The sequence below is a fragment of the Hyperoodon ampullatus genome, assembly GCF_949752795.1.
Source record: "Hyperoodon ampullatus genome assembly, chromosome: 3".
In the NCBI taxonomy this organism is placed as follows: domain Eukaryota; kingdom Metazoa; phylum Chordata; class Mammalia; order Artiodactyla; family Ziphiidae; genus Hyperoodon; species Hyperoodon ampullatus.
In genome coordinates, this window is record NC_136916.1 from 129,847,227 (window position 1) to 129,863,396 (window position 16,170).

At 38.2% G+C, this 16,170-nt stretch overlaps 1 protein-coding gene across 3 annotated transcripts in view; it reads right to left on the reverse strand.

The window, feature by feature from the left end:
* Window positions 1–501: 501 nt before the first annotated feature.
* Window positions 502–16,170, reverse strand: part of SOS2 (SOS Ras/Rho guanine nucleotide exchange factor 2) — a gene marked incomplete at both ends in the record, with an annotated part of 101,860 nt that continues 86,191 nt past the window's right edge. For all 3 annotated transcript variants that reach the window (XM_079698991.1, XM_079698990.1, XM_079698989.1), the window contains 5 exons: window positions 502–1,011; window positions 2,019–2,128; window positions 10,071–10,112; window positions 10,646–10,907; window positions 13,023–13,139. In XM_079698991.1, coding sequence (XP_079555117.1) covers window positions 502–1,011; window positions 2,019–2,128; window positions 10,071–10,112; window positions 10,646–10,907; window positions 13,023–13,139 — 1,041 coding nt within the window. The remainder of the gene's footprint in view (window positions 1,012–2,018; window positions 2,129–10,070; window positions 10,113–10,645; window positions 10,908–13,022; window positions 13,140–16,170) is intronic.

Consider the following 16,170-nt stretch of genomic DNA (forward strand, 5'->3'; position numbering starts at 1 on the left):
TTTTAAGACATGGCATTAAAGAGTTTAAGAACAGTGGGCGTTATTCACGATCTTCCTAAATGTAAAAACTAGAAGATGGTCAAAGAGGCTTAAAAATCAGTATCACCACACACCCCCATATGTGTATAAATTCACTGCCTTAAAAAGTCATCTGTTACTCAAATTTGAAAAATTCCACAAATGCACTATCCCCCTTCAGTGCAATCAATGTCACTTTAAACCATATTTTAGCAGAGTCTACAGTGCAAATATAAATTCTTTATACTGGCCTTTGGGCAGCACTGAGGATCCAAGACAAGGCAATGCTACTGATCACCTGAGGATAATGGTAAAGGACTTCTGTATTTTTATTTTTCCAATTTTTAAAAGCTTATTTGATCAGTAGCATTTTTGTAAGAGCATTATTTTTAAAAAGTACTAAAATACTATGCCTTTTTTGAATAAATTAAAAAAAAACTTTACAAATACCATTCCAGTGTCAATGACTACATATGGCTAGGGTCATTGAGGAGTTTCTGCATTTTCTAGCAAAGGCAGTCTATACAATGGGGGGTGCGAAAGCTCCCTTTTGTAAGTCTTTGGTGGCAGTTTTGGTAGGTGAGGGCTTGAATTCTGCCTTGGTGGAACAGGGGGAGCTTGAGGATGAGCAAGATTATTCTGACTAGAACTGAGCACGTAGCATCGACGTGGTACCCTTGGAGAGGGTGTGCTAGGAGGAGTGTTTGGAGAATTTGGACACGTACTAATGTCTCTGAACCAGTCTGGATCTCTGTGAAGATGTCCCAGTGGAGGTGGCTGAAGAGTAAACGGACAGTTTATAAAGTGTTCTGGAGGCCGAAGGGGAACTGGTGGAGGGGTATCGGGAAGAGGATCTCTCGGCGGCGGCGGTGGTGGACTATGCAGAGGCCCGTCAAATGCACCACTAGGAGCAGGAACTCTGGGTTTTACCTTTGGAGGAGGAGGCTGTCTTGGCGGAATAGCAGGGGGGTCATCATCAGATTTCATAGTTCCCTCAAAAACAAAAAGATTAAATTATACCTCTGTTCTCCTGAAAAATCTGTAAGAAAAAGTTCTAAAAAGACTAAAGAATTCTTATGTGTTAAGTTAAATCCAGAGCCTCAAAACAGGTTAATCTGGTTTAATGATCAGATTTATGAGTAAATTACTCCCAGTTTCACTCAGGGCCCAGTTTAATATTTTGATATATGAGACGTTTTAATTGAGATCTTATAAAGCCTCAGATTATCTTGCTTTATATATACAGTTTATAAATGTATGGTTTTATTTATAATGGGCAAGTGAGTAAAAAGAATATATAGCTTTGTAAACATGAAAGGACACGAAAGCACAAGAGGACTTAATATCCAGCTTCTGCTTTTTGGCCATCTACTTCTACTATCCCCAGTGACGCTCAGTGGTGGTTCTCAAGGTGTGATCCAGGGATCAGCAACATCAACACTAGTAGGGAACTTGTTAGAAATGCAAATTCGTGGGCCCCACCCCAGACCTACTGAATCAGAAACTCCCGCCATCTGGTTTTAACAAGCCTTCCAGGTGCTTCTGATGCAACCTAAAGTTTGAGAAGCACCAGTTGAAAGTTTGGAGAATGGTTTCAATACTATAGTTCTTTCAATCTCCACCAGAAATAAAAGTACGTCTTCTGAGCATCTGTGAATCTGCCCAGCCTCTTTTTTTAGAAAAATTATTATGAGGACGAAACAATTATTTAAGGTATTTTCTAAATAAAACAACCGAAATATTTAAAAAACATAATGGGTGACCAAATTGTAACTGACAGACTCTTTATAAGAACAAGCACTATTTTGAAGATTCACAACTTTGAATAAGTTGAGGCAAACCTAAGTCCTGTTGACTACCTTGGAATTTGATTTTTTGTTTTTGCTTTTTGGCCACAAGGTGCAGCATGCAGGATCTATAGTTCCCTAACCAAGGATGGAACCTGTGCCCCTGCAGTGGAAGCCCGCAGCTAACCACTGGACCACCAGGGAATTCCTTACCTTGGAATTTGAAGCATCATGATCAAATTTTTTTCGAGGAGGAAGTGGAGGAGGAATCAGTGGCTCTTCACTTAGTTTATGTAAACTACCACATGAACTAAAGAAAGACTCTGGGGGTAAAAAAGATGAGTTTAACCACAAGTTTACTTCAATCTGTGATCACCTCTGCTATGGTATCTGTCTGACTGTACCGTAGCTGACTGTTGGTTTAGCTATCCTCTCCATTAAGGTGTAAGCTTTTTAAGGGCAGTGTGTATTTATTTTCATATCCATAGCATGTAACACAGTGGTAGTGCCTGGCACATACTAGGTACTACTGCTAAATGAAAATGTACTATTCAATTAAGATTAATAAGGAGATTCTGCTCCCTGAAAAGCCTTTTGTCTGTATAAACTGTACTAACTTCCAGAGAAAGATCATCCATAAACAGAGACCATGCTTTTTTTTTTTCCCGAAGTGAACATTATTTTTACTTGTTATTTTAACATCATATTAACTTACATAAACATGCAGTGTAGACGACTGGTTTTAGACAACAGTCAAAAATTAAATCCTTAGCTAATCAACAGTATTCTCAGTGTAAAATACCATGCATTTTTTGAAGCAGCTATTATTGGATACATTTCTACACAAGTAATAAAACCTCCATATAGGAGACCATAGGGTAGGGTTGTATCATAGGACTCTTCTATTTGCAAGTCTTTCACTGATAATGGAAACATTACACAACTGCATTAAAGGAAATTTACAAAACAATAAAGTATTAGAGGAAAAATTACCCCAAACATGCCAACCAGACATAGAATAAGAACGATTTTCATGTTCACTTCTTTTGTCTTTTTCATATGGTTAAAAAAATACCTGTAATTATGGACCAACTCCCAATTTTATATCTCCACACACAGTTGGTATAAAGATAGTGATCATAGCTTGTTTATCATTATACTGAGATTGGGTTTATAGGAGCTAGTTGGGAAAGAAGTTGGTGAGTTTAATTTTAAACACACTGAATTTGTGTGAACTGCTTATGGGACATCCAAGTAAAGATGTCACTCATTACTCCATGTCAAAAATTGCTGTCCTGATCATGTGACTCTGCAGTCACCTCAGAGTGTCTTGATGGCTCACCGTGCCAGTAGCAGAAACAAAAAGTATGCCTATGGGGTGTTGGCAGATGGTGTGAGGAGGTTAGGTAGGGCAGTACTTGCTGTGAATATGTTCCTTTTGCTTGTCCAGCAAACTTTGCCCTGTCTTTGTCTCTTGGTGATGGTGAATCCATCCCATATGGTTTAGTCAGCCAATTCTGCCCAGGGCACCCCAATTCCAGTCAAGAAGTAGACAAAGGACTCACTTTCTTAACTTGATCAGATTTTTATCTGCCTCTCTTTTATGCATACAGCTGTGTGCTTCAGTGAAAGCTGATCTTACCCCTTAGCTCCAGAGTTGGGGCCTGATTAGACCATTCCCTCAGCCAGAGTAACTGGTTGTCGACACATGAACTAATTCAGACTACTGAAATTTGAAAGGAGGTTTGCAAGAGGCTACTGAAAAGGAAGTTCCTTGCTCTTCTGGAAAAGCAGTCTGTCAGTCTTTCTCTGTACCTCTCTTTCTCACTTGACTGAACAAGGAAGCACATAACCAGTACTCCTGCCACCACTCTCATGACCTTGAAGAAAAACAGCCTCAGATAAAGCTGATAATCTGGACAAAACAATGAAGAGTCTAAAAGAAATCTGGTCCTTAATAACATCATTAAAGTTATCATTATCAGTTATCATTAATAACTGAATCAACCAGTCTTAAAGCAGCCTTCCAGCTATCTGAGTCAGAATGCTTTTTCTTACTGTTTAAGGCAAACTTAGTTGAGTCTTCTCTTCCTTACAGAAACACACACGCTCATGGAAGCAGAAAATACCTTAGTGATAATGGGATAGCTGTGAAAGTTTCTGAGTCTGACTCTACAGTCAGCCTACTTAACCACTTAAATGCAGAATGTTTCTCCATCGGAGGCACTCAGTAACCCTTGTTGAAGTGTGAAGTTCAACTTCAATTTTATTTTCTATTAAGAGCACTTCTCCACAAGATTATACAGGTTTTGTGGCATTTTAAATAACCTTAGTATTCCAAACCAGTGAATGTAGGATAATTTACTTAACAATTTCTGTAATGTTAGCTAGCTATGTAAGTTACTTCCAATTTTTTATCATTCACTCGTCCATCCACTCAACAAGTATTTAGTGTGCATCTGCTATAGTGCCAGCACTCTTCTAGGCACTAGCAATACAGCAGTGAACAGGAAGCAAAAATTCATGTCCTTCTGGAGCTTATGTTCTAGGTTGATAAGAGAGAATAAACATGATAATTAAGTAAAAGTATAATGGCTATAAGTTAAAAGAAGAAATATTAGGCAGGGAAGGGGGAGCAATTTCAAAGAGGGTGATCAGGGAAGGCCTCACTCAGGTAACACCAAGCAAAAGCCTGAAGGAGGCAAGGGAGCATGCCATGAGGCCAGAAGGGTGAAGAGCAGTCTAAGCGGAGGGAATAGCAAGAGCAGAAGTCCTGATGTGGGAATCTGTCTATTTTGTTCAGGAGGCAGAGTAGCTGGAGCAGAGCAAACAATAGGAGAGAAGAGTAGCTGATGAAGTCTGATAGATCAAAGAAGGCCAAACTGCATAGGACCTTATGGGTCCTTTTGAAGGAGCTTTGGCTGTTACTCTAAGATGGAAAGCCACTGGCTTTAAGTACAGGTGAGAAGAGTCTAACCTACATGCTAAAAGGACCTAGTTGCTGTATTGAAAACAGACTAAAGTGTCGAAGGTGGGAAGTTAGGATGCTACTATAATAAACCAGGTAAGTGATGGTGGTCGCTTGGACCAAGGTGGCAGCAGCAAAGAAATGGTTAGATCCTGGATATATTTTGAAAGTAAATAAGACCTGTTGATGGATCACATTTGGGGTATGAGAAAAAGAAAGAAATAATGATAACTCTAATATTTTAGCCTCAGAAATTAGACAAATGTGGTTATACCTGAGAAGAGGCGGCGATGGGAAGAACAACTTTAGAGGAGATGATATCCAAATAGAGACGTCGAACAGGTCACTGAATACATGAGCCTAAAGGTCAAGAGACAGGTTCTGGGCAGAGAAAAAAAGTTGGGGAATTATCATCATATAGATGATATAACAGTGAACGAGACACAAGTGAGTGAGAAGAAAAGAGATTCAGAGACTTAGGGCCTTCCAATGTTAATAGGTTGGGAAAATGAAGAGAAACCAGCAAGAGAGACTAAGGAGCTAAAAGTAAAGTAGAAAAACCACAGAAGCAGGATGAACAATGTGATCTTCATGTACGTGACTTCTTCACAAAAATTTTTTGGTATTCTGTATTAATGAAGGCAGAGACTTTGTCTTTCTAGTTTGCTGTTGAATCCTTAGTACTTGGCAGGGTAGCTGGTACCAAGTACTCAATTCTCTATTGAATGAATAACCAAAGGGTGTGAACATTTTTTTTGGTTTGATATGTTGTTTTCAGATTTCTTTCCAAAAGGATCATACTAATATATCAGTTTACAAGGGCTAAGTAATATATGAGTATCTTTTAACATAGGCTTGCTCATACTTTGATGTAAACTGTCTATTCATGCCCATTGTTAATGCAGTCTTGCTGTTTTTCCCATTGTATGTGAGCACTTTTCATACTTTTCTTTCTTTCAGGATTTTAAGATATTCAGAATTTTATGCAGTTATTCTCAATATTTTCTATTAAAATTCAAAACATGATTTTCTTTATCATATGGAAAATGTATTTTACTACCACCCAGAATAATGTCTAGAACTCCTGGTTCTCAAATGGCATAGTGTTATGGGTTGAACTGTGTCCCCCCCACATAAGTTATGTTGAAGCCCTAACCCCAGCACCTATGAATGTGACCGTATTTGTAAGTATAGTCTTTACAGATATGTAATCAAGTTAGGATGAAAGTGAGCCCTAATTCTGTATCACTGGTGTCTTTATAAAAACAGGAGATAAGAAAATGAGATACAAGGAGAAGATGGCCACGTGACAACAGAGGCAGAGATTAAAGTGATGTATCTACCAACCAAAGGATGCCAAGGATTGACAGCAAATGCCAGAAGAGGTAAGGAAATATTCTCCCATACAGGTTTCAGAGGGAGCACAGCCCTGCCACCTTGATTTTCAGACTTCTAGCCTCCAGAACTGGACCTTAAGCCACTCAGTTTGTGGTACTTTGTTACAGAAGCACTAGAAACTAATATATGTAGTAAAAACATTTCCACTGCTGAACAACCAGGAAAATAAGAAACATGCACAAACTTCAATGAAGCCAGGAAACATCTGGATCCTGAAGCTTCAATGCATGAAGGTGGACTACAATGTACATGAAGGAGACAAATGGAGGAAGATGAAACCCAAATGTCTATAGTGAGTGGGACTGACAAACAGCAGCAGATTTGCCCCCAGAGAACCAAAGGAGGGATCAGGAATTAAAGGCACTTGGTATAATGGAAGGCATGGACGTGAAAACAGAAGATATGATTACATCTACACAAGGGCCAGTGAGAACCCCCAAATCCTATTCTCCACTTAGTGAGGCCAGGCAATTACCACATTCCCACCACTGTAGGAGACTGAGGGTTTTTATTCCCTGCAGAATATAAACTTCAGACTTGGGAACACTAGTCTGTGCTGAAAACACAGATTTTCATACTAAATGCAGAGATCTCCCAGGCAGAAGATTCAAAGATCTTTCTTTGGAGAAACTAAACACTCTTAGAGAAAACGCCTCATAGATCCTGAAATTTGGGGACTTCCTAAGTAAAAAAAAAAAATCTCATCACTCTATCACTCTAACAGTGAAACCTACAAGGCAACAAGCTTTGCCCACGGATATCATACTTCCTATCAGTTTATACTGCCTCACTCTAAAATATGAACAGAAAGCTAAGGATCCCAGACAAGAAAGAAAAACCTCCAATATGAAAGAACACAGACCACAACTAATAGAAGAAAGAAACTCAGAAAAGAAACTATACCAGAAACAAAATCAATTTTTTTCAAAAATTGAATAATGAAACCAGACTAGGATGATATAAAAATTGCATGATCAGAGGGAATTTAGAAAGAATTCTTAGAAATTCAAAATCATGATAGATGAAAAAAAATAGGAGAACTGGGCAATAAAGTAAGGAAATCTCCCAGAAAACAGAACACATAAAGGGATGGACAACAGGAGATAAAAGAAAATCAGAGGATGAATCTAGGATGTACAATATGGAAAAGAAGCTCCAAAAAGGGACTCAAGAGAACATGGCAGGGAAGAAATTATTAAAAAAATGATACAAGGAACACTTGCTAGAAATCAAAGACATGAATCTCTAAATTTAAAGGGCTCATTATAGACAGCAAAATGAAAGAAGAAAAAAAGACCCACATCAAAGCAGATCATTGTGAATGTATAGATCATTAGGAATAAACAGAAGATCCTAAAAGTGTCTTGAATTTAATGTGGCAGAGACTGCTAATTGTCCCCCAGTGCGCCTGTCCCTTTCTTCCTTTTAGTAATGGGATCCCATGAATTTTAGCAAGACAAAAGGCTGCCTAGTTACAGACAACATTTCTTAGCCTCCCTTGCATCTGTGTCCATGTGACTAAGTTTTGGCCAATGGGATGAGAGCAGGTGTGATACCTGCAACACCCAGATCACTTTTTGTAACAAAGCTCCTTGCTCTCCATGTTCCTGCTGGCAGAAAAATGGTAACAACTCAAATCAGTTGCTCAAGACTCAGAGATGGAAGCCAAATTTTGAGAATCCTGGATTGCCCTGCTAGCCTGAAAACCTTATAGAGCAGAGTTGTTTACTTGCTCTGGCTATTTTGAGAAGTAAACTTCTATTTCATGTAAGACACTGTATTTTTGGGTCTCTTTGCTACAGCAAGTAAACTCCAGTTTTCAAAAAAAGGATTAAGAATGTAGCATCACTGTCAGAAGGATTTTTGTCTATTTTGTTCAGTGCCACTTCTCTCACACCTACAACAGTACCTGCATATAGTAGGCATTTAAAAATTATGCATGAATAATTTATGAGTGAATGATATTAGACTTCTAAACAGCAACTATGAAAGCTAGAAGACAGTGGGAAACTGTCTTCAAGATTCTGACTGAAAATGATTTAAAATTCCATACCCAGGCAAACTTTTTTTTGGCTGCACCATGAAGTTTGTGGGATCTTAGTTCCCCGACCAGGGATTGAACCCAGGGCCTTGGCAGTGAAAGCGTGGAGTGGACTGCTGGGGAATTCCCCCAGCCAAACGATTAACAACTAAATGTATAAGTACATTTTCAGAAATGCAAGAACTTAAAAATTTATATCCTATGTATCCTTTCTCAGGTAGCTACTAAAGATGTACCCCTACCAAAATAAGGAAGCATATCAAGAAAGAAGACAAGGAATCCAAAAAACAAGAATCCAACACAAGAGAGATGAAGGGAATTTCTAGTATGACAACAAAAGAAAGTTCTAGGATTTCAGCTGGGTCAGAGGCCAAGACAGCAACCAGTCCCAACTGGAGCAGGACAAAAGAGCATCAGGAAGGAAGTTTCCAAGTTAAAAAGCACACAAACAAAAACCCCCCAAAGGGCTTCCCTGGTGGAGCAGTGGTTGAGAGTCCGCCTGCCGATGCAGGGGACACGGGTTCGTGCCCCGGTCCGGGAAGATCCCACATGCCGCGGAGCGGCTGGGTCCGTGAGCCATGGCCGCTGAGCCTGCGCGTCCAGAGCCTGTGCTCCACAACGGGAGAGGCCACAGCAGTGAGAGGCCCGCGTACCGCAAACAAAACAAAACAAAACAAAACAAAAACCCCAAACAAAAAATCCTAGATAAATTCCCTAAATGGTCTGACTTTAAGGAAAACTGTGCTGTAAAAGGGTGTGGGAAGATGTAGCAATAGATGTTTAAAAACTAACAAACGAACAAAAATCCTAAACATTAATGAAGCTATTATTAACTTCAGGAAACAGAGCTGTACAAGAAAGGAAGCATGATCAGAGTATACACTCCTTGACTTGGCAGTGAATAATATTTTCCCCAAATGCGCTAAGTATATTAGGTAAAGGGTGAAATCTTCATCTACCATAATAGGAAATCAGTAAACACTGTCTAAAATTAATGATTCAAGAGAGAGAAAAATATAAAAACATCATTTAAAAATGTGGAAAAATCACTGGAAAACAAGGGGTGGGGAGTCATCAGGTAGAACTGTTGTTAATTTCATCTTAAGTGTTTTAAGCACTATTTGCCTTTTAAAACTCTATGCATATATCACCTTGACAAAAATTTAAAAATTAAAATAAAGTACAGAATTAAACATTTAAAAGAAAAACTTTACTCTTCTCACAAGACAGAAACTCTCTTGCTACTATCTAAATGATTCACATTTTACTATGATAGAAGCAGAAGTCCTCTAGATTGGGAGGATTATTCCTGAAGCTGCTGTGTCCCTTTGGGTTATTTTATTTTAAACAAATGACCATAGAAAGAAAGGTGACAGTATTTTACTTAAAATGCTGCTTTAACTAAAAAAAGCTCATGAGAAGAAATAAGTGTTCAAGACTAGCCTGGAAACCTGATAAACATTTAGTATTACTCCTATAGGAAATGAATTGGAAGGAGTGGGGAAGAGGAGAGGCAACTGATATGAAATCACTGCTCATCCTGTGCCAAGTAATGTGCTAGCTGCTTCTAAATAGTTATCTCATCTGACCCTTAACAAATCGGATATGCTAAGTAATTTGTTCAATGTCATATAGCCCCTAGAACATAGATAGGTTAAAAAATGATGAAAATAAACTGTAGTAAAGTTTAAATAGTACTCAGTTGAAAGAAAATAATTTGATTTATTTATAAGAATTTCATTCATTTCTTAAAATTTTGAAATGTTGCTAAAACCCAAAATATTCATATACAAATTTTATCAATTCAATTATTATCTTTATAGTCATTTCATTAGAATCGACTCAAATTCTTACTTACTTGAATGAGGCAAGAGCACTGGAGCAAAGATGCTATTGCTTCCTATCGGAATGAGAAAAATCAATTTGAAAAGGAAGGTAATATGTACGGTTATATTTTTAAAATATGTTTGCATAAAGTAACATACGTAATAACACACACAGAGTTCAGAATTTTATCATCATCTTTGGCCATGTTAGTTTTTAAAGAATGAACCTGGTATTCTTTGTACCTGGAATGTTTTTCCTTTCTTAGCATAAGTAGTTCCCTCTCAGTCTCTTTTTAAATTTCCTTCACAAAACTTATCTGCTTTGTTTTCTTTTTCATTGCCTACTGCTCCCCTTTAGAGTAGCATTGGGGCTCAAAAGGTTCTAAATAAATCTTTGTTGAATGAATATATTAGAAAATAATATGCATAAACAATGCACAAATAATGCTTTACTCCCATGTTAATCACTATTTTCACATATAGATGTCACTTTTCACACTAATATAGTTTGCAAAGGATTCTACAGTTTCCTAATTAAAATGATGAAAAGAATTAACTGAAACACAAGATTCCTTTTTTTGCCAAATAGTTTACACCAAATACATACCACAGGAACTGTTGAGATCCACATCTAAAAACACACTAAGGTCTGAAGAAGCAGATACTGGTGGAGTAGATGGTGTATTTGGAGAGGTTGGTGCTGACACTGTTGATTCAAGCTCTGTTTCAGCAATCCGACTAAAGCTTATTTTACATGGTTCTCTTTCTAATGGTGTTGGATGACCTCGTAAAGTACCTGAGGTAGAGCCATGTCGGCCTGTATTAGGCCTTATTCCAGGAGATTTTAAAGGGAAAGTTGATTTCCTAGGCTAGGAAAAGCAAATATAATTATGATTACAAACTTGCACGTACTTTATTTATTATGACTTAGTATTACCTTATTAATTCTTAGCATACAGTTAAGAGAGTACAATAAATCCCAGTCTGCAAGGACAGTCTGTAACATTCCAGTGGAACGCTTTGGGATTTGATTGGCTTAATTTTAACATTGACTCGAATACTGTATAAGTAAACCTCTTTTCATACTACAGAAATAAAATACTGCGAAATCTGTGTGAAAACAACTGTTTGCTCCCCAAACACTTGAGCCTAAACTTCTTCAAACTACTGATATCAATTTTACAAATATTCACTGTAGACATAATATATGCAACATATTATGCTGGGTGCTTTAGAAAAAAAAGACCTTTTTTTTTCCCCCTCCCTAATAATAAATGACCAACCTCCACAATGATACTTTAGAGTCTTTGGAAAAAATTGCTATCATTATCTCCCACCTTCAACCTCTACTCCCTTTTAAAACCTCTCCCAGGGGTAACCTGATGAAAAAACATGAACTCAGATTCAGGTAACTTGAGTTAAAACCTCAAGTGTGCCCATATCTAGCTATGCAGCCTTGAAAAAGTTATTTATCTCCTTCGAGCCTCAGTTTTTATGTCTGTAAAATGAGAGTAAGATCAATATCATACAATTGTTGTGGAGATGAGGTAACATGAAACTACCTGGCTCGAAGTTGGTGTATCACAAATGTTTTTACTTCCTTCCACACCTTGCTTCACCTTCAGCTACTTAGAATTGGTCTTCTACTACTTCTGTTGTCACTGCGAAACCCAGGAATAAAAGGAACTACTGTATAGCAGCAAATTTTAGCGAGAGAGGTGGGTTCCAGTGGTAACTACGGACAATGGTGCTCTTATGGCAGGAGCGAGGGTCAAGTCAGAAGAACTGTGGTATCTCTCCTTACTCCTTCCCAGGTCTTTTCATTTCCTGTTCCATTAGCTACCTGCCATTTAGGTTCTCACTTTCTCACAGCTTTTCCCCTTATACTAGGAAGGATCAAAAATGGACAGATAGGGCTTCCCTGGTGGCGCAGTGTTTGGGAGTCCGCCTGCCGATGCAGGGGACAAGGGTTCGTGCCCCGGTCTGGGAGGATCCCACATGCCGCAGAGTGGCTGGGCCCGTGAGCCATGGCTGCTGAGCCTGTGCGTCCGGAGCCTGCGCTCCGCAACGGGAGAGGCCACAACAGTGAGAGGCCCGCAAACTGCTAAAAAAAAAAAAAAAAAAAAAAAAAAAAAATGGACAGATAGGGCTTCCCTGGTGGCGCAGTGGTTGGGAATCCGCCTGCCAATGCAGGGGACACGGGTTCGTGCCCCGGTCCGGGAAGATCCCACATGCCGCGGAGTGGCTGGGCCCATGAGCCATGGTTGCTGAGTCTGCACATCCGGAGCCTGTGCTCCGCAATGGGAGAGGCCACAACAGTGAGAGGCCCGCGTACCGCAAAAAAAAAAAAAAAAAAAGGACAGATAGGGGCTTCCCTGGTGGCGTCCGCCTGCCGATGCAGGGGACGCGGGTTCGTGCCCTGGTCCGGGAGGATCCCGCGTGCATGGCTGCTGAGCCTGCACGTCCGGAGCCTGTGCTCCGCAACGGGAGAGGCCGCAGCAGTGAGAGGCCCGCGTACCGAAAAAAAAAAAAAAAAAAAAAAGACAGATAAACAAGTGGTACTAAGATAAAGGATAAACCAGATTTTATCAAAATGCTAACTTTTCCCCCACAGCATATATAATTTTAGAAATAGTATAAACACTGCAAAACAAAACACTTAAAAACAGCTATTCAGGGCTTCCCTGGTGGCGCAGTGGTTGAGAGTCCGCCTGCCGATGCAGGGGACACGGGTTCGTGCCCCGGTCCAGGAAGACCCCACATGCTGTGGAGCAGCTGGGCCCGTGAGCCATGGCCACTGAGCCTGCGTGTCCAGGGCCTGTGCTCCGCAATGGGAGAGGCCTACGGCAAAAAAAAAAAAAAAAAAAAAAAAAAAAAAACCCAGCTATTCAAGCAAAGTACAATTTTAATGGAAATAGTCTGTTGAACACTAAAGACAGCATTGCTTTAAAAAACAATTTTTTCCAAAACTGTAATGGACTTACAAATCGAGGTGGCTGTTTGCAGTTTCGGGGTTCAATTTCTAGTGACTTGTTGAACAAATAATCTGTAAACTCTTTTTCAGAAGCATTTCCCATGGGGTTAAGGTTTTCAAAGAACCTCTGGAATTAAACAAATATCCATGAGTACCTATTTTAGATTTTATTAAAACGTTTACTTCATCAGTTTAATATAAAAATATCATCAACAAATTAACAGATCCTAATGTCTGAAAAGTCCTCAAGAATTGCTGATTCAAATCTCTCTGTTTTTGGATAAAAGTATAAAGTTTTTATGTAAGTTGTATATTCCAGTCTTAAAGTTCTTTTAAGAAGATGAACAGATTTTTCACTTATTACCATCTTAATGTCTCAGTATCCCTCAGTTAACATTCCTACTCATTATAACAACAAAATGATCATCAGTAATAAGCTGTCAAAAGTGATTAAAACAGAATTATAGTTATAATCCACAATGAAACTTTGATGATCGGAAAAAAAAGAGATAAATTGGACTAAAATCTATTCAAAAGTAATTTCAAAATGTGTAGTAAGTGTCTACCTTTGGATGGTATTACAAAATTGCACTATGAAATAAAAAAAAAAGTAATTTCAAGAACAATTATATAAACATATCTATGTTAGCCTCTAGCAAACTTTTTTGTCTTTACTAAAAAAATATTTTCCAAGCTTACATGTTGTTTTATAAATTAGTTTATTTATAAATATTTATTTATATACTAGTTTATAAAATAGACATATATTAAAATTTTGTTTTTCATCTTTATTGGAGTACAATAGCTTTACAGTGTTGTGTTAGTTTCTGCTGTACAACAAAGTGAATCAGCTATATGTATACATATATCCCCATATCCCCTCCCTCTTGAGCCTCCCTCCCACCCTCCCTATCCCACTCCTCTAGGTGGTCACAAAGCACTGTTCCCACTAACAGTGCAGGAGGGTTCCCTTTTCTCCACACCCTCTCCAGCATTTATTGCTTGTAGATTTTTTGGTGATGGCCATTCTGACTGGTGTGAAGTGATACCTCATTGTGGTTTTGATTTGCGTTTTTCTAATGATTAGTGATGTTGAGCATCTTTTCATGTGTTTGTTGGCAATCTGTATGTCTTCTGTGGAGAAATGTCTATTTAGGTCTACTGCCCATTTTTGGATTGGGTTGTTTGTTTTTTTTATATTGAGCTGCATGAGCTGCTTATAAAATACAAGTTTTTAAGTAAAAAATTTAGATGATTTAACAAAGTACAAAAAAAATAAACAGTAATCTCACCAACCAGAGATCTCACCGTTAACATTTTACTATTGGAATATCCTTCCAATGTTTTAACTCTGTGTGTGAATATATGCACATATACATATATTGAAATTTTTTTCCTGCAAAATTGGGATCCAACATAGCTATTTTTAGCCTTTTGAAAGTATTCAATTAATTTTTTTCTGTATGGTTTATTTATTTTAAATTATACAAATTTTAACTATATAATACTTCATCAGATGGATGTTCCAGAATTTATTTCACCAATTTCCATATAGGTAGTAACCCACATAGGTGTTTTCTAATTCTTTGCTATTATAGTAATAATTATTGTTATTATCAACTCCTTGTGCATAAATTTTTCTGTGCATTTCTGATGACTTCCTTAGGAAAATTTCTGACAAGCAAATTACTGGATTTAGCTTTATTTAATTTTGAAGTAGCTTAGAAGCATATATACAAATAAGTTCTGCGTTTTAGCTTTAGCAGTAGGCAAAATGAGCTTTAGAATTTCTAGTATAAAATTCTTCCATTTTTCAGGCATTCTGCCAATTTCAAGAAAATGATATTACTCCTTTAACAATATTGAAACAATTTATTCTTTTTTTTTTTTTTTTGCGGTATGCGGGCCTCTCACTGTTGTGGCCTCTCCCGTTGCGGAGCACAGGCTCCGGACGCGCAGGCTCAGCGGCCATGGCTCACGGGCCCAGCCACTCCGCGGCATGTGGGATCCTCCCGGACCGGGGCACGAACCCGTGTCCCCTGCATCGGCAGGCGGACTCTCAACCACTGCGCCACCACGGAAGCCCGAAACAATTTATTCTTATGTTCAGGTTAGCTAAATTAAATCAAATGGACCAACAGTAATTTAAAGACTTTTATGAAGTTATAATTGTGATTTTCTTATCCTTTACTCTATTTTTTAAATACTATTTAGTTTGGCTAACTATGCTTTGAAAGTGATTAGCTACTTTATCTACTTTTTAAACTTACTTTGAGTCAATCTATAAAGAAAGCATTCTCTGCCCCTAACCCCCAAAAGAATGCTTTAAACAACAGTAGGATGTCTAGATTGGATCACAGAAACCTATTAGGAATTACTGAGATATGAATGCTAAAATTACTATTTTAATTATACCCAGCTACAATGTAACATTATTTTGGGGAGGAAATACAGTGTGAACTCTAATCTGGGCTTCAAGAACATTTTTTTTTTTTTTTGGCTGCACCATGCAGCTTGTGAGATCTTAGTTCCCCAACCTGGGATTGAACCCAGGCCCTCATCTGTGAGAGCACAGAGTCTTAACCACTGGACCGCCAGGGAATTCCCTCAAGAACATTTCTTTAGCCCTATGAAGCACCACATCACAGAGGGTTCGCTAAATAGTGAGAGAAGGGGATGAAATAGGTGACAATTTTCTTTAGAGTAAGTATCTGTCTGTATTTTCATAATGGTGTATACTTCAGTTCATTTTTTCTTAGGACTTTAGGGTTCTTTGTTTTGAACTTGGAACAAAGAATAGTTACCATCTTACAGTTTAGGAGGGTGGGAATGATAGTGACCATTTTCACTCAACATGCCCAACCTGCAGACTACATCTGAAAGTGTAGCACAATTTTTAATGTGAAAGGTGAACTTATTCTGATAGTTATCATATGTTCTGAATTTCAAATAAGTATAATACAATAAAACTCACTATAAACATAATACCATAATTTACTCTAACTTAGAAGATATTTCACATCTTATAGTACCACAGAATCAATATTATGAAACTATTGCTCAAAACAGAATACCAAGTGAGAAAATGTTTTAAAAAAATCATTTTTTACTACGCATATATACACACCACTCTCCCAACCCCTTCCCCTATTTAAATG